Source organism: Microtus oregoni, unplaced genomic scaffold, assembly GCF_018167655.1.
Source record: "Microtus oregoni isolate MIOR12 unplaced genomic scaffold, Mior012 000004F_ref0000308, whole genome shotgun sequence".
In the NCBI taxonomy this organism is placed as follows: domain Eukaryota; kingdom Metazoa; phylum Chordata; class Mammalia; order Rodentia; family Cricetidae; genus Microtus; species Microtus oregoni.
Window position 1 is genome coordinate 29,669,437 of NW_024543063.1, and position 22,822 is coordinate 29,692,258.

The window sequence follows — 22,822 nt, forward strand, 5'->3', positions numbered from 1 at the left end:
CTGTCCTGGATCTAGCTCTTGTAGACCAGGCTGGTCTCGAACTCACAGAGATCCGCCTGCCTCTGCCTCCCGAGTGCTGGGATTAAAGGCGTGCGCCACCACCGCCCGGCGAATTGGTTGACTTTTGACAAGGGAAAAAGCAGAAAAAATAAACTTCTTTCCACTTTTTCTTTCTTTTCGGATGCTGGGGACAAACGTCTTCATTAAGGATGCTACCCAGATGCCCGAGACAAGCATCTTCATTAAGGATGCTACCCGGATGCTGGAGACAAGCATCTTCATTAAGGATGCTACCCGGATGCTGGAGACAAACGTCTTCATTAAGGATGCTACCCGGATGCTGGAGACAAACGTCTTCATTAAGGATGCTACCTGGATGCTGGAGACAAGCATCTTCATTAAGGATGCTACCAAAATTTTGGCAAACATTTCAAAACAGGTTTGTAAACATAGTGCCTCCCTTTTCAGCCACAGCACTTTGAAGAGACGATAGAAGACAACACAACTTGAGCCAACATTAGCCAGAAATCCTTATATTTGATCACATAACTTCTGTTCCCACATGGTAAGACAAATGAAAGTTTAAGTCGGTGTTAAGAGATAAACTCCCTGTAAGGGAAGTTTGTGCTGTTTGCTGGATCACTATGCTGTGATGAAATACATCCACTTGTTTTTATATTTTGGGTATCCAGGATTTAAAAAAGTCTAACTATACATTTAATGTGGTAAATAGCTTCTTTGCAAATCTCTCTTCAAAAAACATTTGATGACAGTATAAAAACAGATTACCTACACATTTAGTTTCTCATTTTTCCACAAAATTATTGAGCTGCTTCATTTTTATAAATATCAGATTTGCCCAGCATTAATCAATCTGACACACTGTAGAAATGGAAATGCCTGTCTTCCACAGCAGGAGAAGCAGCTGACAAACAAACAGTGCCGACAGCCTACTATAACGCATCTGTTGTTGAACCGGAGCGTCCCGCCTACTGAGGAAGGAGTTCACATCACATCAGCTCTGCAGACATACAAGCTGAACACACACGTTCTGACATTCTGACGCTGGGAGGCCACAGCATGCTTCCCATGGCTGGGAGCTAGAGGTAGTGTGGCTACTTCTTAGCCACACAAAAACACTTTAAGGCAGCCATTGCAATGCAGCTTTAATGCACAGGGCAGATCTAACTCCAGAGCCAGTCAGCTCCGACGCATGTATGTGCATAGAAAACCACACAACTTTCTATTTTTTAACCCTCCAGAACAATGTTTTGATCTTTTTTTATTTTGTGCAAATGTTTAAATATTCTACCATTTAAGGCAAAGAGTTTGCACTAAAAAAGGTTAGAAAATAGGCTTCTGTTTATCCAAATGCACTCACCTTGCACATTAATTACTTTGCTTTGTTCTAAACACACGCAGTTCCCTGCTTGTGGGCATCGCATCCCTGATATCTAAAAAAATCATCTCAAATAACAACACCAGCTTTCAAGGGAAAACCGATTTTACACAGACACTGGATGCCCAATATCTAAAATACTGCTTCAATTAACAAACAAGTCTGGGCGGAGAGGAGAGGCCAGGGAAAAAGCAACTTCAAAATTCAGAGAAGCAAAGTAAAATGAAGGGAAAAAAGTAACTCAAGTTTACTAATACTGAAACTTCCAACAAGCAAAGTTCCATCTTTTAGAATCGAGAGCAATGGTTCTCAACCTGTGAGTCATGACACTTTTGGGGGTTGAATGATTCTCCCACAGGGGTCACGTATATTTACATTACAATTCATAACAGTAGTAAAATTGGCTATGAAGTAACAACAAAAAAATTCACAGCTGGGGGTCAGCACAACATGAAGAATTGTATGAATGGCCGCAGCACTAGGAGGGCTGAGAACACTGCTCTAGAGCAGCTCATGGAGGACTGTGGATACATCACACCTTCCAGTCCAAGCAGAGTTCCAGTGCCATGACTCTGCTTGCTGTTGGTCAAATTCACCTATTAGTCTTTGGATGTAAGCCGGCTTGTTATGAAGACACTGCATCTATAGTTTTCTTCATGGTAGTGGAGGCAATGCAACCTTCCTTAATGTCTTTAACTGGGATTTGGACTGGAGTTACTCAGCTTGGCAGTTTCTTCTCTTTGGAGGTCTTCATCCTTTTCCATGCTCTCAATACCATATCATGTCATGTCTCCCCGCCCCCCCTTTTCTTGAGACAGGGTTTCTCTGTGTACCGCTGGCTGTACTGGAATTCAGTCTGTAGACCATGCTGGCCTCAAACTCAGAGATCTGCCTGCCTTTGCCTCCTGAGTGCTGGGATTAAAGATGTGCACCACAGCCCAGTGAAAAAGTAATCTTCCACAACTGGACATTCACAAACAAACCAACACAGGAGTCTAGACAGGCACCTCTGTAAACAAACCAACACAGGAGTCTAGACAGGCACCTCTGTCTGTAAACAAACCAACACAGGAGTCTAGACAGGCACCTCCATCTGTAAACAAACCAACACAGGAGTCTAGACAGGCACCTCCATCTGTAAACAAACCAACACAGGAGTCTAGACAGGCACCTCCGTCCGTAAACAAACGAACACAGGAGTCTAGACAGGCACCTCTGTCAGTAAACAAACCAACACAGGAGTCTAGACAGGCACCTCCGTCCGTAAACAAACCAACACAGGAGTCTAGACAGGTATCTCTATCGGTAAACAAATCAATACAGTAGTCTAGACAGGCACTTCCATCCATAAACAAATCAATACAGGAGTCTAGGCAGGCACCTCCATCCGTAAACAAACTAACACGGGAGTCTAGACAGGCACCTCCGTCTCCTCACAAAAACTAACTCAAATGAGATCATAGACCTAAATTTCTAGAAAGTAACACACAAAAAAATTTTCAGATCCATAAACAAAATCATCTCCTGCTGTCTTTAGTCTCCTTCACAGCTGCTTACCAATCCCTGTGTCTGAAAACTGCACCCAAACCCCCAGAGGAGATTCCCTGCTCTGCTGACCTCACAGGTGGGTCTGGTGCACATCTTGTTTCATGACCTTTTCTTTGTTCTAATTATAAATGCTCACAGAATCTCTCCCATGGTAGGACATGCCATGTTCCTAGGCTATGGTCACTTACATTTGACTCAGACTTAGCCACTGTTTATTTCCTTTGAGACAGGCTATGTTTTGCATTTATCATTATTTACACAATAGTTTTATTCACAATTAACAAAAATTGGAAGCAACTAAGACACCATTTAGCAAGTGAATGCAAAATTAAACTGTGTTATATCTAGGCAATGAACTATTACCCAATGATAAAAATTAACCAGGGCTGGAGAGATGGCTCAGTGGTTAAAATGCTTTTGCTCTTGTAGAACCCTGGAGTTGAGTTCCCACAACCCACATAAAGTGGTTTACAAGACCAAGGACCTGACGCCTTCTCTGGCCTCTACAGATACCCACATGCATGCACACAAACACACCCGCACGAGGGGATAAGCCTAAAGAAAAGAAAGTAGCCATCAAGCCATAAGAAGACATGAAGGAGCTTGCGCGTATTCGTAAGCAAAGTCGGATCTGCAGACTCTGACCACAGGTCAGAAAAGGCGGTGCTGGGAACCAGTGAGAAGAGAGGGGGGGTGCAGACAGAGCACAGGCAGTTCCCAGGACAGTCACTCTACCCTGACATTCAACGACGCTCTGCCACACATCTGTCAGAACTCGAGAGATGGGGCAAGGAGATGAGAACACCATACAATCGTGAGGGGCCACACATGAGGCCTGCATTGTATACCAGTACCTCCAGCCCCAAGAGAGCAGAGACTGAGCAACCACTGGGGCTTGCTGAGATAAAGGGGTCCCTCGTTCAAGGAAAGCCCCTGCGCCTCGAATGAACAAGTTGAGAATGACAGATGACACCCAGTATCTCTTCTGGCCACTGCACATGCACTTAATTCCTTCCCTATGTGTATATGTGGTGTGTGTGTGTGTGTGTGCGCGCGCGTGCGCTACCAGGAATGTGCCCTACCAGGAATGGCCCTTACCTTGGACTTTGGTGGTGATCCTGAGCTAATGTAGGTCATGGCTTGTTCCCAGTGCCCCAATGTGGTAAGAATATAGAGAGAAGAGGGGAGGCAAATGGTATGAGACAATGCACCTGTACAATGTAAAGATTTGTCACTGGCATTGGTTTAATATAAGCTGATTGGCCAGTAGCCAGACAGGAAGTACAGGTGGGGCAACCAGACTAGGAGAATTCTGGGAAGAGGAAAGGTAGAGACACAGTCGTCATCCAGACACAGGAAGTAAGATGAGGATGCCTCACTGAGAAAAGCTACCACATGGCTAAACACAGATAAGAACTATGGGTTAATTTAAGTTGTAAGAGGTAGTTAGTAATAAGCCTGAACGATATGCCAAACAGTTTATAATTAATATAAGCCTCTGTGTGTTTCTTTGGGACTAAACAGACAGCTGTGGACCAGTGGGACAGAAACTCCCGTCTACAGGTGGATGTGTGGCATAGGAATATTCTGGATCTTTTGGCAATTTTGCTATGAACCTAAAACTCCTTAATGATGTGGGATTCCCCTCTGTATGCTGTGAATACCGTTGGTTAATAAAGGAACTGCTTTGGGCCTATGGCAGAGCCTGAAGGGTACAGAGCTAGGTGGGGAAATCTAAACTGAACTCTGGGAGGAAGAAAAGCGGAGTCAGGAGAAGCCAGTCAGCCCCACGGGAGACAGACGCCTATCAGAACTTTAGCCGGTAAGCCACAGCCACATAGCGATACACAGATTAATAGAAATGAGTTAAATTAACATGTAAGAGTTAGCCAATAAGAAGCTAGAGCTAATGGGCCAACCAGTGATTTAAATAATACAGTTTCTGTGTGATTATTTCAGGGCTAAGTAGCCAGGAACCAACAAGCAGCCTGCTGCTACACCTTAAGAAAAAATTAAGTCTATTTAAATTTTTTTTTCATAAACTAAAACTTCAGATCCTGTGTTTATACTTTCTTCTTTCTCTTTCAATAGATTCTGCTGATCACCCACCAATGTCCTGACCGGAAAAGCAAAAGTGTGGTCTTGGGCAGTGTCTAGGTGCTCAAGGGATTCACTCTCTGCCCCAAGCCGCTGCTCCTAGCACTACACTCAGGCCGTTCAGTTAGCAGGCCACGGAAGCTTGGCTCCAGTCCAGATACAGTACCTGGAGGGAGGGTCTCCACACTCTGTGCTTTGTCGTCTCCATTGCTGTGGTGAAGGTCTTTCTTTTTAATGGAGTCGATGTCATTCCAGTCATCCTGGGGAAACAAAGACACTGAGTGAGTTGTCTGTCTGCTGGCTCACCTTCACCCACTTCAAAGGCTGTGTCTCATGATGCTGTCACCCTGGGGCACTCAACAGTAAGCAGGGAGTGCTCCCAGCACACAGGGACTCAACAGTGAACAGGGAGTGCTCCCAGCATAGAATCATCTTCAGAAGCACCCAGAAGTCTAGACTACACTCTGTGGGAACACTTCCTCTGGCTGTGACCTGATCACACACCAATAGAAAGATCACTCAGAATTCTGGAATCCCAGGCTCTGTGGTGAGGACCACAGCAACTATGTGCTGAGCACAGCATTATCATGGTGGACAAGTCCTGGGACCGAGGTAGGGACTGGGAAATTTAGAAGGTTTGGATCTCTGAGCTCCTAATTCATCAGAGGACACATTAATCCTACTGATGGTAAACCAAAAGATCACAGGTAACTGCCAGGGAGCCAGCCTTCAGAGCAAGACATAAGCTCTGGTGGAAATTATTCCACCCATATGGGTAAGCAATTGGCTGTCATTTATCAATATTAAATCAAACTAAATAACAGCTCCACAGCCACATAGCTTAATGCATTTTCCACCCACTTCAGTCTGATTTCTGCAAATAAAAAGTGCTTCCGTGTATAACCCAGACAGGAAAACTCCCTGAGCCCAGCCTTGGGGAAGACCACTTCTGGAGCAAAGAGGCTAGGCAGTGGGAACCTTCCCTGGCAGCCCCGCCTGCTCTCCACGTAGCCACACTCGTTGAACTGCCTGCTGTGTGTGCTGTGTGTGTTCTGTGTGTGTCTGCTGTGCTGTGCTGTGTGTGCGCTGTGCTGTGTGTCTGCTGTGTGCGCTGTGTGTGTTCTTTGTGTGTCTGCTGTGCTGTGCTGTGTGTGCGCTGTGCTGTGTGTCTGCTGTGTGCGCTGTGCTGTGTGTGCTTGCTGTGCTGTGTGTGCTGTGTGTGCTTGCTGTGCTGTGTGTGCTGTGCCGTGTGTGCTGTGTTGTGTTTGCTGTGCTGTGTGTGCTTGCTGTGTGTTTGCTGTGTTGTGTGTGCTGTGCTGTGTGTGCTGTGCTGTGTGTGCTGTGCTGTGTGTGCTGTGCTGTGTGTGCTTGTTATGTGTGTGCTTGCTGTGTGTGTGTTGTGCTGTGTGTGCTGTGCTGTGTGTGCTGTGCTGTGTGTGCTGTGTGTGTTTGCTGTGCTGTGTGTGCTGTGCTGTGTGTGCTGTACTGTGTGTGCTGTGCTGTGCTGTGTGTGCTGTGTGTGCTGTGCTGTGTGTGCTGTGCTGTGCTGTGTGTGCTGTGTGCTGTGCTGTGTGTGCTGTGCTGTGTGTGCTGTGCTGTGTGTGCTGTGCTGTGTGTGCTGTGTGTGCTGTGTGTGCTGTGCTGTGTGTGCTGTGCTGTGTGTGCTGTGCTGTGTGTGCTGTGTGCTGTGCTGTGTGTGCTGTGCTGTGTGTGCTGTGTGTGCTGTGCTGTGTGTGCTGTGTGTGCTGTGCTGTGTGTGCTGTGCTGTGTGTGCTGTGTGTGCTGTGCTGTGTGTGCTGTGCTGTGTGTGCTGTGTGTGCTGTGCTGTGTGTGCTGTGCTGTGTGTGCTGTGTGTGCTGTGCTGTGTGTGCTGTGCTGTGCTGTGTGTGCTGTGTGTGCTGTGCTGTGTTTGCTGTGCTGTGTGTGCTGTGTGTGCTGTGCTTGCTGTGCTGTGTGTGCTGTGTGTGCTGTGTGTGCTGTGCTGTGTGTGCTGTGTGTGCTGTGCTGTGTGTGCTGTGTGTGCTGTGCTGTGTGTGCTGTGTTGTGTGTGCTGTGCTGTGTGTGCTGTGCTGTGTGTGCTGTGCTGTGTGTGCGTGCTTGCTGTGCTGTGTGTGCTGTGCTGTGTTGTGTGTGCTGTGCTGTGTTTGCTGTGTGTGCTGTGCTGTGTGTGCTGTGCTGTGCTGTGTGTGCTGTGCTGTGCTGTGTTTGCTGTGCTGTGCGTGCTTGCTGTGCTGTGTGTGCTGTGCTGTGTTGTGTGTGCTGTGCTGTGTGTGCTGTGCTGTGTGTTTGCTGTGTTGTGTGTTTGCTGTGCTGTGTGTGCTGTGCTGTGTGTGCTGTGTTGTGTGTGCTTGCTGTGCTGTGCTGTGTGGCTCTAAGGAAGATTTCCTTGAGCTTTGGTGAAGAAACATATTCTTGCCAAACATTACTTGTCCTGCCCATAATCTGCCTTTATGGGAAGTCATCCTGTCCTTGGCCCCTCCCCTCTCTGAAGTCTTTCCTTCCTCCCATGGTTTCTGCAGTGCAGTGATATGGCTGGGTTTATCATGGGAAGGGCATGTGGGGGTGAGGGGAGGGGGATGATGGACACACTGACCCCCCTCGCTCCAAACCATGTCCCGAGCCAGCCCCGCCCAGCAAAGCTTCTCTCCCAGCCTCCACTGGCTCCCAGCACTTTTTGCTCCACATGGCAACAAATGTTTTCACATTCATCTGGACCCTATTTACAAATTTTCTTGGGGCCAGAAGATTCTAAAATGATACTTGTAATCAGTTCTTCTGATTATTGGATTATAAATAAACTTTCAACCCACCACTGGTGATGATTATGCAGTGACCCTAGAAGCGCAGCGGCCTGTGCTAACTACAGCTGTGCAGTAGGGGAACCATTAGAAACTAAAACAGCCAGCTATGGCACCGCAGGGTTGCACAGTGCCATCTTTTAATTAAGGGTCCATTTCTACTTCATAGCAGGTTTGTCAGATTTTATGACTAATAATGCTTCCCCCTACCAGGGCCTCCGCCCTCTCACATAGTCTGGCTGCTGGATCAAGCTATTTCACCTTGAATAAAACCGAATGCTGATGCTGTCTGTGGAGCTGGTAGCTCCAGTCAAACCCTAGTCTGTGGCTGTCACATAACCGACACATCAGGTCAACTATCATCGTTTTGGTTTTTTTTCCTTCCCAAAATACACTTTCTTCCCACCCATCCCCCAACTTCCCCATCTACTGTGTCTATCAAAACCCTAATTCTGGATGGGTGGATCAGCAGAGTGAAAGGTGGTATGAAGAACAGATAGCTCAAGGCATTGTGGGGGTGGGGCCTAGGAGAGGGCACTGTCAGGGAATAGCTATCATGCACCCCACCCCTCTAGTGAAGTATATCGCCAGGGGCTCATTCTGAACATGTCATTAAAATGCAAAAATATTTTTCTGAGGGTCAAACAGGACTGCTTTGTAGTGGACTTCCACTTAAAATCCCCAACAGTGAGAAGAAGGAGGAGGGCAGGAGAGAGCAGGAGGAACCACAGCCTGGGCTATCCCCATAGAGGGACCATCTATGCAGGCACTGAGAGCACTGTGAATACAACCATCACCAACCACACTGCCAAAGACCAAGTTGAGACACATTCTGAACCCAGAGTCCAGATGGCTGGAGTCCAGGCTAGGACATCTACCGTGCTACCTTCTAAATGAGGTAGTTTCCCTCTCCATCAGATAAACCACTATAATGAAGGGATATTGTGGAAACTTCTTCAGCCAATAGCTTTTAAGATACTGGCCCACTTTGGGCATGGTCTCATATACTGTAAGTGCAGGTGAAAAGCATGTGTGCCACCCCCCCCCCTTTTTCTGGATTTGGTTCCAAGTTCCAGGTTCCAGTTCCCAGCGCACGCAGAGGACTGCAGATTCCCTCTCTCCTTCAAGCCTATAAGCTATGGGTTCAGCAGGCACAAATGGCCTCTCCCACCATGCTGTATGAACTTGGGCTACAGCAGAGCAAGCACTCTGGGAGGGCTCTGGGAAAGATTGTGCACTGTGTACAGATGTAAGTTTCAGGAAAACCCAAGGGAGGGGAGCAGTAAGGATAGGGAGGGGCTCAGGCATGGGCAGCCCCCAACATGAAGCAGAGGACAGGTAGACAAGGGCACCTTGAAGTTGTTCTAAAAACTCTTCTTTGAAAAGGCCAGTCAAGTGGTCAAGATACAGATGCAGTATAAAGAAAGGTCACACTGGACAAGTAAGTCTAGGACAGAGAGATGGTCAAGTCTCACCAGGAAAAAAGAGATCAGAGGTGGCACCAGGAATCCAAATGAACACCCTGGACTAGTGAGCGAGGCAGATGGCTCTGGTCTGGAAGCAAGGCGCACCTATGAAGCCCTGAAGGAGGAATCTGGAAAATGGGTGGAGTTCAGGGACACATATATCATCCATGCTGCCCTCAAGAAGAGACCACAGGTGGGTCAAAGTGGAGCATGAAGGGTCAATACTGACAGAGAAGCAGAGCAAAGAGTCCTAGCTTAGAGCCTGAGCCCAAGCCTGGGCTTCTAGGCAGGGCCCAGTCAGTGATAATAAAGTCTCACTAGCACTGAACTTCAAAACTGGGAGTCTGCGTGAGCTACCATGACCTCCTGTGGCCCAGGTTTTCTGTCACTGGTGGCCTTTTACACGAGCTACTTATTACAAGCACAGAATGTAGTATGCAAGACCTGCAGGTCCTCTGTGGTCACAAGTACTGTTCATATTCCTTTAGTGTGTCCTTGGCAGTGTGGTGAATGCCTGATGGTGAATGTAGCTAGACAACACGCTCCTCCACTGGTCAGCCATGACACTTTTAGCTAGACAACACGCTCCTCCACCGGTCAGCCATGACACTTTTAGCTAGACAACACGTTCCTCCACCGGTCAGCCATGACACTTTTAGCTAGACAACACGCTCCTCCACCGGTCAGCCATGACACTTTTAGCTAGACAACACGTTCCTCCACCGGTCAGCCATGACACTTTTAGCTAGACAACACACTCCTCCACCGGTCAGCCATGACACTTTTATTTAGCTAGACAACACGCTCCTCCACTGGCCAGCCATGATCACTTTAAGACTCCTCACATCTGCAGGCATTAACAGCATACCTCATCCAGCAGCACTGTTCTAATATGAAAATGTCCTAATGTCACCATGTGGGGATGCCCTGTGCTCAGGGTGCTTGCGTCCAGGCTGGAGAGCAGGCGCTGTGCTTCTCCTGCTAGAGTCTGCTTAGTGGTGGGTATATGCCCGTGAGGTGGGAGCAGGAACCACATGGTTTGTGCCATGTTTGTAATAGGCATAAAAATATCCCTCTGAAGAAAAGAGAAAATAAACAGGCTGTTTGAAATCTCCCCCCCCGAAACATATTTAGTCAATGTTAAATCATCTCAGTTACTAGACCATATGTCAAGCACAGAACAAGTCCCCAAAATACTCCTGAATGTCAGGTTCCTCAATGTCACCTGTCAGCACCATTTAGAGACTATTTGGTAGTTGTCACCGAGGCTGATCAGAGCAGCAACACTTGCGATTATAAAAAGCCAGGTTTCCAGATTCTGAAAGAGGCGCTTACTCAGATGCTTCATACACACCGAGGGGCCATTCAGCCAGAAGCCAGGCTCTCAGAGCATATCAGACCACACCCCCCACAGCCAAGCTCTTCCACCAAGGGACCCAGAGGGACTCAGGGACTATTGGCTGCTTCTAATTCCTTGGGGTGGGTGTTCTACCATGGTGGAGTGGAAGAAAAACCACAGGTTCTCACAGACAGGGGGAAGCACCTGCTGCCCACTGTGTCAGGGCCTCACTTTGACTGGGAGCTACTTTTCTTGTTGTGACCAAATACCCGTAAGCAGTTTTAGTGGATATAGTTCATCATGGCAGGGGAGGCATGGCTGGGACACCTTGTGCTAGGGGTGACAAGAACAGAGGCCGCCTGCTCAAACCTCCCCAGGGAGCAGACACAGGACACAAAGAAAGGCTGGGTTGTATTTCCCAGGGCTGCACTGTAGAGATACACTTCACCATCTCCTGAAGTTTCTACAACCTCTCAAAATAGTGCATCAAACCAAGCAACAGACAGACAAGTGTCCTGGGGGTCCACAGAGTCTGGGCGAGGCCCCGGGCAGGAGGATCACACTGTACATTACAGGTTTTCCAACACAATCTCTGCACACACTGATCGCTCTGCCTTAGAAAGCAATCTGAGCTTCATTTGTGGTAAAAGGCCTGCTGGGAGCATGGGCTTGGCTAAAAAAGAGGGGCGGCCCTCCTAAACATCACCGGCTGTGGAGGGGCAGCCTGGAACCACAGTTATGCTTGACAGATGCCTGTTCCATCTCTGAAGCCGTTTTGTACCACACACAATGGAAAACAGTGAATCTTCCTGTCTCACCATGAAGGGATGGCACTGGGACACCTCTGAGGAACAGTAAGTGCCCACACCAGTCTTCCGAGCCCACACAGACAGCTTCACTGGGATAATAGCCAAAAGATATCAAAGTGTAGGAATCAGGAGTGGAAGGGAGGTGAAAAACCGAGTTCTTAGTCTTAGTCCCAATGGCTGGTCCTAGTCAATCACACCGTGAGGGCGGGCCTGGCTGGGGTCTGAGAGGTCCCAGGTAGCCTTGGGATGCTGCTTCTCCCTTATGCTCAGTGCACTGACCAGCTTGTGGAGCTCTGTCCTGCTCAGATGGGCAGAGGGTAAGATTCTACTGTGACATCTGAGTTAGTGTGCTTTATATATATACACTCAGTTAACCACAAACAACAGGCACGTCCTGTCAAGGGTCATCTTGCATTTGTTTTACTATGTGTGCTCACAGGAAAGCTGCTGAGGAGTAGCATGGGCACTGATCCTCTGGAGTACTGCAACCATCTCCACCATGTAACCTTGCTCACACACACTAATCTGGCAGAGTACCCTGAACGCTCAGCACGCAGATGCTGTCAAAGCTCTTTTATCTAAATGTTCTCAGCCACACACAAGAGCAATGGCTGCCAGCACCCCAGGCTGCCAGGTCCCGTAAGCCAGGGGCACCCGAGACACTGGGGAGGATTAGACTTGTGCTGGTCTATCTGTCACCTTAGGTGACTCTGGCTACATCCTTGGGCCTCAGTTTGCTAATATACAACACAGAAATTAAACATACTCTATCCTTTCTCCATAAATGGCATTCTGATGGGGTCAGCGACTGCAAGGCAGGATACAACCTAGATCACAATGAAGACCTGCACTGAGGAAGCCTTTCCTCCTCGCGCAGAGCCAACGCAGGCTACTGCAGCTATTACACGTCCTCCTGTCCTACTCTGACCTGTCTTTAAAAGAATGTCCACTTCTACGTCGTCTCTCCCAAGTACATGACCCATGAGAAAAACACACCAGACAGCACGAGGGACATTCTACAAATCCTTGATTGGGACTCATAAATAAATAAGCAAATGAGTAAATCAATAAATGCAAAAAACACAGAACGAAGTGTAAGAGGAGTATTACAGCCAAGAGGAGCCTAAAAAGGCGAGGATTAGAGCTTGTGCCTTGGCCACGAGAGGATCAAGGTGCCATAGGGCCATGTTGCAATGCCACCTTGCTCCCAGTAGAAGCCACCAACCACAAGATGCCTTGTCATGGCTTGGCTCCTATAACATGGTACTTCTCTGGGCTGTTGTGTGGACTGAGAGGGAAGGAGACTCTAGGTGACATGCTAGGAGCCCAGGAACCCAGGGGGTCGGGTTAAAACCTAAAGGAAAATGTGACTTCACACACTATGTCCAAATACACACTCCTTACGAGTCACCACACCTAGGTGTGCTTCTGAACACAGAGACAATTAAATAAAGCGAGAACTTTAATGAATAAAATATCCATATTGGCATCCTATAAATGCAAGAACTGAACGGTGAGAATGGGAATTCCGTACAACATTCACAAGTTCTCCAAACCTAAAGTTTTAAACATTATTAAGTACAATGCTCATATAGATCTCATTTACACAAAGAGAAGTGGTTCCAGTATCTGTATCTGTCTGGGCGGTGGCGACATTCTGAATGGCAGTTTCAAGCAATCATGCTCCCATCCCCCTTCAAAGACGCTAAGACAAAAATCTCTTGAGAAAATGCTGAGTTACTCAATGCCAGCCCTAGGAGACAAGGAGTGGGGCCTAGGAGTGATCTATTTCACACTGCGACCTTTCTAAAAAGAGCAACTGGTACACCCAAACCATGGCCAATGACATCCACAAGGGGCCAGTAGATGGCAAGTCACCTTGCAGTCCTGTCTCTGCATGCAGGGGCAGTGATACGCTGATGGAGTTCATGGATGAGCTGGGCATGATCTAGGCTTGGCATCCATTCTCCTCCTGTACATGGAGAGCCTGCATAGATAGCAGCATGGATAGCCGCTTCTCAGCCTCGATTCAGCTTGTTCTGGGCTTCCAGCTCCAGCCACAGCAGAACCTCTCACATTACAGAAGTGACACACGTCAGAAGCTTAACTAGAAAATGTCTTTCACATAAAAAGGAGGGATTTTAGCAAATGCTTCCCACTGTGACTCATGCTAGTCAATCAAGCCTTAAAATAAAGTGAAACTTCCAAACAGATGACAGCAAAGTGGTGGGAAGGCTCTGCAGTCAGACAGCACTGCACCGTGTACAGCCAAGGGGGAGGGCAGCAGCAGAGGGCACAGAGCAGGGGCAGGGTCTCCCCGGCTCGTGTGACCATGGCCTTACACGTCACTATTCTGCATATTTCACACCATGCGGCGTCCTGCCCTATTCACCACCAAGATTCTGTGTGTCCTTGTCAGCCTCAAACATCCACAAGGTGTCCCATTGTGTCTTGGCTGATCACACCTTGCTCCAGTAGGCCACACCTTGTGATGGGCCTGGCTTCTACATCATGGTCCTTGCCTGGCTGGTTCTGTGACCCAAATAAAGACCTGTGGACTGTGCGTGTGCCTTACAGAGTATCTCTGAGGGGGAAAGTGAGACTTGGGGGAAGAGCTAGGAGCCCTGGGAGCCAGAGGTTAGAAACATGAACACAGACCACCTCCCTGTTTCCCACAAATCACCATGGAGCAGACACCCCCAGGAAAGTCCAGGGAAGCCATTCCAACAGTGAGTAGAGAGGACGGGTGCTTGAAATGCCCACTAGTTCCAAGCTGGACCTGGTTAGTCCTTCAGAAGAGCACCCTCTTCAGAGAACCTAGTATTTTCCCTATGGAAGCATCAGTTCTATGGAGATGCTGGAAGACAGAAGTGGGCAGTGTCAGGAGGGCAGAGGGGCTATCCCAACACTGCTCATGGAGACAGAGCAGAGCCAGCATATTCCAGTGGGGGGACACAGCTAAGGGGCAGAGCGGGAGAAGGTGCATGTGTACTTGGTACAATGTGGCTGCCGTGAACACCATGATGCTCTGCAGCCAGGTGGGAGACAGGAAATGTGTAAAAACACTCACAGCAGAATGAGGGTAACCCCGAGAGTCTTCCAGAAAGATGGGGGACACAGCGGAAGAGAGAAGCAGACATGAGACAGGCTCTACACATCAAAGACGGCCTGCACTAAGAAAAACCACGATACCTCAGGGAGGCTGTGGGGGGGGGGTCATGGAGGGGCCTCAGTAAACATTTAAGTTCTGATCAAGCTCAGCTAACACAGCTATTTCCCTCACCTAGTCTGGTCTTTCCACGACTAAACACAAGGTCTTTATTCACAATGGGCCTGAGGCTTGCTGGCCTCCTGTTCCTGATGAGGAAGCACATGGTGAAAAGTGGCTGATTAACAGGGAAAAGTGGCTGATACAATGTAATCACTGGGAAAAGTGGCTGATACAATGTAATCACTGGGAAAAGTGGCTGATACAATGGAATCACCGGGAAAAGTGGCGGATACAATGTAATCACTGGGAAAAGTGGCGGATACAATGGAATCACCGGGAAAAGTGGCGGATACAATGGAATCACCAGAAACAGGATCCACCACATCTGATCCAAAGGCTGCCTCTCATGAGGGCCAAGCGCTCCTGAGGCCATTACTCTGTGTACAGTGTTCACATCTCCTAAATACAGGAGCAGTTCTTTCTAGGTAGCCCTGAGACAGGGCCTTACTTCCCCTTCCAGGTCTACCTACCTTCTGCCCAGTTATTACAATGAACTAATACCAAATAAGGAACACATTCTTTGCACAAATACTACAGTATTGCTTATACAAGTAGAGAAGAAACTTAAAAATACTCTCCACTAAGCACTTGATTTATGTTACAGCCCCTTAAGAGGATATTATGGATTCATTAAAAATTATAAAGACCACATCAAATATGCAAAATGTTATGTTAAGCAGGAGACCAAATTTTATGTACACAATAAAACAACTATGTAAAAATACGCACCCATATGGACTAGCCTGGAATGAGACTCAGGGAAGTAGAAAAGCTTACGCTGGCTGGGAAAGCTGGGTGGTGTTTCCGCTTCTCCAACTTTCTTCCATGTTCTTAAATTATTCTCATGAATAATTTTTAAATCCAGCACAAATATGTTACGGGTGGAATTATGAATCTACATAGTGCGCAGCGTTACTTAAGCAACAGAAGAGCTGGCCAGACCTGGCCTAAGGTTGCCAACAGTGCCTGGCTGGAGAGTGGTTTCCGGAAATGCAGTGAGCCCAGCCTCTGCTCCTCAGGTGTAGCCTACACAGTAGTCCAGAAGCCAAAGGACCCTAGGAATTATGATAAATATCCAGAAAGCCTTACAGCCTGGTCTTCAGCAATGCTGGGCTTGTCTCTTTTTGGTAAACGCCACTCCCCATAATAAACCTGCTTTCTTCCAACAACTGGCCAAGGAGAGACCACATCAGCCTTGTAAGAACATAGTCATTACTATGAGCTCATGGCCATTGCCAGACTAAGCCTTAGAGATACTAAGCAATGATGCCCTGCAAGTAGTCACCACTGGACTAAGTGTCAGAGGAGTGCTGGATGCTGACGTCTTTACAGGAGGCTGGCCATGTGCAGAGCCAGGTGCTCCCACCATGGTTCAGTGAGAATGACAACACTGCCCCCCTAAAGCTCCTGCCTCTAAACACCCCACCTGCTGGAACTATCAAGCTCTTGGTCTGCCCTTTAGTCAGTGTGTGATCTTCACCACACCTCTGGACAGTACCAGCATCCCATTCAAGAGAGGAGAAATCTGAGACACAAAAGAATTGAGGGCAAACGAGTTTATCGTGAAATCAAGGCTGCCTAGGCCAGGGTGCCAGCTCTGTTCCCATCACAGGGGCAGTTCTGGATGGACTGGCTGATCAGATCACGGTCAGTCTCCTGGCACATGCTGGCCAGAGCCTGGGCCATAGCTGTTCTGGCAGCACAGGTCTTCTCATTATTCTCAGCAACTTGGGATGCTGTGACCTACTCATGCCTGTCTTGAAAGTCACCTCCGTGACCACACGTTATCACGTCTGAGCCTCATGAGGCACCAGGGTGACCTGCTTTACAGCACTCAGCTTTGAATAAATTCAAATTCCTGCCCCAGGCCAAGAGCCACGGGAGTCATCCTTTCCATGTGTGGTGGCACTGGAGGAATGGAGATGAGACACATGATAGCAGCAGGGAACATTAACAAAACCCACAGAGCTGAAGCCACAGACCCACATTCGAGTGCTCAAATCAAGTCAGAAGTCTGCTGCCCGCGATCTGGTGTCTGGCATTAAATTCTGAAACGCTTCATGAAGAACACTGGTTCGGAACTATGAGCTGCAGATCAGAAGTGGCCGTGTTTCTTTGCCCTTCCTCCGTGGACAGCTGAGGTGAGAAGCTGGATGTGGCCTCCAGGGCACTCTGGCAACTACACCAGACTATGCTGCCATGTGGAGAGCTGGAAAGTGGTGCATGTGTTGTGGCTATCTTGGATGAGGAGCAGGATGGCGCTACCAACTACAAGGCTATGGAAGGAGACCCAGCATTACCCACATCTAGGGTGGTTTGCTGGGTGGCACAGATAACTAGACATGGGTGTGACACGAAACTGTGCAGGAAGTCGCCAACCACAGCTACTCCACAAGCAGAAGCAGGTCCTAGACTGCCAACAGCCAGTGCCATCCACACAGCTTAAGACAGCAGCCCCACTCTGGGTTCTGCACTCTTCTGGAAATGGGGAACCAGGAGAGTTGGTGTGGAGCCTGACGACAGTCTTTAGGTGCAGCTGCCATCTCATGTGACCAGCTAGGAGGAAGAGGCCAGAGGCTCTCATCATTCGACCCCTGAGCTGTGTTGTGTGAACCTGGCCCCCTTGGCACCTTTCCTGAACTTACGCTCTAGTGACTAAACGCAGACAAGCTAAGTCATCACACAGAACGTCTACAACCTCCAGGTACCACTTCTAACTTGTGCCACATGGCAGGAATGCCAGGTGCTGCGCCTCCCATGGCAGAAACCCAACACCAAGAGGAACATTCCTTGCCTTGGCATGAACGCTGGTAGAAAGGAGGTGAGGGAGAGCCGTTAGGGGTAGTGGTGGTCATGGAACACATAAGTCACCTTATGGGTGACCACTGGGTTCCAAAGGCATTCAAAGACAGCCTCCCCTGTGTCTCTTAAAGGTCATTTAAAAGGTCAGCCACCTTTCCAGAGCCAGGAAGAAAGGGAGACAGACTGCCTACAGGAAAGTGGGTGACCTCACTCTTTCTCCTCAGACTGATACATTTAGCCATACTCTGCCCACAACCAGAAGTTTACCACATCAAACTAGCAGTTCATCACACCTCCAACCATAAAATTATTTTGCTGCTACTTTATAACTAATTTTGCTACTGTTATGAATTATAATATAAATATCTGTTTTCCCATGGTCTTAAGTGACCCCTGTTAAATGGTCATTCAACCTGCAAAGGATCATGACCCACAGGTTGAGAACTGCTGGCCTAGTGGGAACCAGACACTGGGCAGGGTAGTATTCTGAGGTCACAGTACCTCATATCCTAGAGGTACCAATAGAAAAGCAGAGTGGCCTCCCTCTCCCCCATCAGGAAAGCCTAGTGCATCTGAATCTAACCAGATTATATCCAACTAGTTTCTTCAGACTGCAGAAGGCAGAGCAAGGGCTAAAGACAGCAAGTAACCAGGAAAATTCCCATCATCCCTGGGCTCACTAATTCCTGAATGCCACTTTTTCCTGATGCCTCTGGTGAGTTCCAGGAGCACTGAACATTCCAGCCTCAAAGCTGGAGAGTCGGGCAACATTAAATGGAGAGAGAGCTGGCTGACAGAATACGGGTCACTCTTGGGTACAGAGCTCAGAGCAGTGGAAGGCACTGACCTGCGCAGACCAGATGAGGTCAGAGGGATACTAACAGGGGCTGCCCTGGATGCTCTGCTTTAGCTACTCAGCACCCACAGCAGAGGAGACCCTGGCCAAACTCATGGGCCTGCCCTGTGGCTCAACAGCCAGCTGCAGGAGAACTCAGCCTTTCGAGGCTGAAGCCCAAGGCCAGTCCCCCTTATCCTTCTGTTCATGCCTGTGTAACAACCCACCTGTCCATGGGCTTGCCAACAGGCTGATGGCACTCTACCTTTATCTGTAAGCAGTGGCAAACCAAGGGCTTCTTGGAAGAGTCTGGATGGGGCCTGCAGATGCTGGTTCACAACCTGATTTGGGTCTATCTGCAAGAAAAATGGCCTGGACACTTTAACGGGCCTCAGCCTGTAACAGCGGGGAGCTGCCCAAGATGGGCAAGAAAGCAGGTGCTGCCGAGGGCGCTGCTACAGACACTGCCCTTCTTTCTACTACTCCAGAACCAGGCCCCTGCCGGTCCTCACTCCCTGGGTCACATACACCACCCAGAAGGGGTAGGTCTCTCTGCATTTCCGATCAGCAGCCAATCCTCCATAGGAAGCAATCACGTCTGCCTCTGTGGATACTCACCCTGTCACCCCCATGCACCCCCAGGCTACCCCAGGCACTATGCTAGCTCTCTTTCCCCCAGCCAGCAGCTGGTGTCCTCTCAACCAACACAGGGGTTCCCTTCAACAGGCATCCTTGTTCTAATGGACCTTTGTCTACACTTTGACACAGCTTTCTTGGTGTGTACACATGTGTGCATGTGGAGGCCAGAGATCAACCCTCACGTCCTTCTACTTGAATCTTTGAGAGAGGGTCTCTTACTGACCTAGGGCCTGCCCAGCTGGCCAGCAGAGTCCAGCAATTCAAAGGACTATAAGCATGTACCACCACAACTAGCCTTCTCATATGGGGTCTGGGAATTACCCCAGCTTCTCACCTAGTACAGCAAGTGCTATACCAACTAAGCCACCTCCTCAGGCCTCGGGGGAGACTAGAAATGCTCTTCTAACGGCCTATAACCCACCCCTGGTGCTCTTCTGTGTAGTCTGATTTGGGGTTATAAACCCTGTATCCCTCAGAAATGGTGTTTCATAGAAAGACTTCAGGCCTCACAAAGCCATGCTCTGCCTATAGCTGGGAGAGTCCTACCAGCCCCACAGAGGAGGCTGTGTGTGGCTATACAACCTGTAACACTTGTGGGAACGGAGATCTAACCACTAACACTCCCAGTTCCCAATCTGTTCTTAAAAAACATGGAACTGAGAATTTGTTTATCTTAACCTCTGAACTAAGTCATCCTGAAAAACCTTCCATATGGACTCTAATTTCAGTTCGTGGAGAGGTCACCTGCATTGATCACTGGGAACGGGTGGCCATGACATCAGAGACCTATCTCCTAAAGGTCACAGCAGAAAACAAAGACCCAACCCAGAGAGGGTTCTGGACAGGGAACCGAGCCAGGGAGAACTGGCACCCAACTTCCTGGCAGAACCTCAACCAAAGCCGAGTGATTTCTATATAGAGAGAAGCAAGCTCCCCTGGACCTGAACTCAAAGCTGGACAGAGCTGCAGCCTGCTGGGGGTGCTAGAACAAAGCCCCAGACAACGGTCCAACAGCAAAGGCTCTTTTAGTTTGGGTTCAATCAGGAGAGGCTGTAGTCATACTAAATAGTATATAACCACGTGGTTCAGGTCTTGAAGTTAACTCACATCCCAGAAGATATTACTTGAATCTGGGGGGCTCAAACAGCACAAGTTTATCTTTCATAGATCTGGGCAGCCAAGGCCTACGGGTCACAGGGTTGGTACCTTGGCAGCTGAGATGTCTGCTCCAGGCCCCTGTCCCTGAGCCTGCAGGTGGCTGCCTAGTCCCCATATCTTCTCATCACTCCCTCTATGTGTCTCAGTGTCTAAGTTCCCCTTTTATAAGGACACCAGTTACATGGCTTAGAGCCACCCTGATGACCTCATTGCAGCTACATTTCTTCTGCAAAGACCCTGTCACCAAATACAGCCCCATTCTGAGGTCCTGGGGATTAGGGCTCTAGCCTTCATTTAACCACCCCAGAGATTTTCCCAAGCGGAAAGACTATATGAAAAGACGGTCCCAGGGACCTCCCTTGGCTTTGGCTTCCTTCCCATCCCCAGTGGCTTGATCTTAAAAAGCCTGGTGATTCTGGCTGTGGACCAGCCCTGGGAGGGCAGGTGCAGAGGCCAGTATGCTCAAGGGACCACGCTCCCTCTCTGTGCAAGTGTGCCCCACACAGAGGCGAATACAGCCCTGTGTCACTGAGGGTCTCCACCCGCTTGTTTTCTGCCAAGACTGAACAGTAAAGTATTTCAAATGTTCAGAATACACTTTTCAGTTTCAGGAGGAGGTGAGTTCTTGGCCCAAGAGCTCTACAGACAGTTACTATTCAATTTTGAGTCCCAAGAAGCTAATCTGTCAGAGACTTATTATTCTCCTCGAATAATGGATGAGAAAAAGCCCATTTTGTTGTCTTTAATAAGTTAGACACTCAGGCAGACAGACCCACACAATAAATCTGCATATGTGCGTAAGAGGGGCTGGGCTCCGGGGACTTTTATTAAGGTATCAATTCCAGACTGGAGGCAGAGGCCAAGTGAATGCAAACCAGAGCCTCTGGGGAGCCTGGGCCTCCACCTAACCCTGCTGTCAGCGTGCCAGGAGGCCTCGCGAACAATGGTTGTAATCTATCTCCTGGGGTGGGGAGCAGCCCAGACAGCCTGAGCTCAGGGGTTGACAAAAGGAACCTCAGACAAGACCTCTGGGTGGAATCGTGAAAGCAAGCAGGGGAGGGCTGGAAGCAAACTCAGACTGGTGATTGGTGGGTTCAAGAAGGCATCCTCAGACAAAATGGGTATTGTTTTTCAAAAGAATAGAACAAGGTCGCTGTAAAGCCTATTTCTATATAGAAAGTGCTGTGGGTGTTGTTTTTGCTTTGTTTTGCTTTCCTCTGATATGTAGAAACATGCTTACAAAAGAAAGGAAAAGGACAAGCCCAGTCAGGTCCTAGTGGGTCCAAGGAAGAGCTACGAGCTGTACTGCTCCTGTATGCTTTATATACCCATATCTAAGGCAGCCACACAAACACCCTGTGGTGAGGGAGACATCAAGGCTCTCTGCTGTCGGTTCCAGGCAGAGCGTAGCTTCTCGATTATATCATTTAATTTTAGCCCACTAAAGAGATTCGAGAGACAGTTCATACTGTGACGGTTCAGGCATGAGAAGAAGATAACGTTTGCCCACCCCAGGGTCAGTGTGGAGGCAGCAGGCACAGGGGAGGAAGGTCCAGGAAAGAGAACAAAGAGCCTCCTCCTGGGTGTGTACCTGGAGCATGGGATGATGAGGGTGAGAAAACAGAGGACATAAGAGATCAGGACTTAACAAAGGACCAAACTCAATGACCTGGTCCCCTCTGGAGATGTACGAGGCACAGAGCCTTTCAGACTTCTCACCAAACTCACAGTAACACAGGTTCGATGCAGAAACAGTCAGCACATGGAACGGGGCTCAAAGAGCACCGTCTGCCTCTACTCACGGAATGTGCTCTGGGCTTACTGTCTGTGTCACAACTTTCAACGGGAAAACTTTGCCAAGATGTCTGGACAGTGTGTGAGGTTCCTGCCTGACATTTGCTGCAGTGAAGCCAGGAGGCCATGCCTGAATTAAGGGAGCAAAGTTCTCCCTCTGGGTGGGTGGGTTGGAGTTGAGCCCTCCCAGCCTCTGCTCACAGACAAAGCCACACATGAATTATGAACTCCACTCTTGCTCCTGGGGTCTCCCAAGCCAGGGAGCTCTGTAACACATTCTCCCTGGACCACCTTACAGTTTTCCTGCCTGTTAAGGAAATCGTTGTTTTACAAAGGTATTTTAACAAGCTGTCTCCATGGCAATCTATGCTGACATTCCTTTAGTAGGTATCATCTGGAGCCTCCTGGGACACCAAGGTGGACACAGACCACATCCTGGCCATATCTAACTGTGCTAGGATGCAGCAGTAAAATTCTGTGAGAATACAATTCCACTGGTCTTCTATCAGGAAGATATTCTAGAACATCCTACAAGCTGCAGCGGACAGAGGAACTGACCCCATATCTGGCTGTGGCTCTGAGGAACAGTATCATCAAGGAAACAAGCCTCCTGGGACTGCTGCCCTGGGACTCTAAGGAGGCCAGAACCTGCCCACTTAGAATATTCGGTTTTGAAATGAACACAAAAAGCATAACTCATAAATATTCAGAAAACTCAAGCCCTCTCTGGTAGGCCCACAGGAGCACAAGTGTCAAGCCAGAAAGTATGCACAAATGACCAGCAAGCAGACAAGAATATCCTGTTAACAGCAGGCCCCACTCCACCCACGAAAGCTGAATCTTAGCAGTGGCGTGAGCTACGCTGCG

General features: G+C 48.6%; 1 protein-coding gene across 1 annotated transcript in view; it reads right to left on the bottom strand.

Moving 5' to 3' along the window:
- The window catches only part of Galnt2 (polypeptide N-acetylgalactosaminyltransferase 2), a 122,494-nt gene that overhangs the window by 55,009 nt on the left and 44,663 nt on the right, over positions 1-22,822 (bottom strand). Inside the window, exon 2 of the mRNA XM_041650317.1 lies at positions 5,211-5,304. Within this exon, the coding sequence (XP_041506251.1) occupies positions 5,211-5,304 (94 nt within the window). The remainder of the gene's footprint in view (positions 1-5,210; positions 5,305-22,822) is intronic.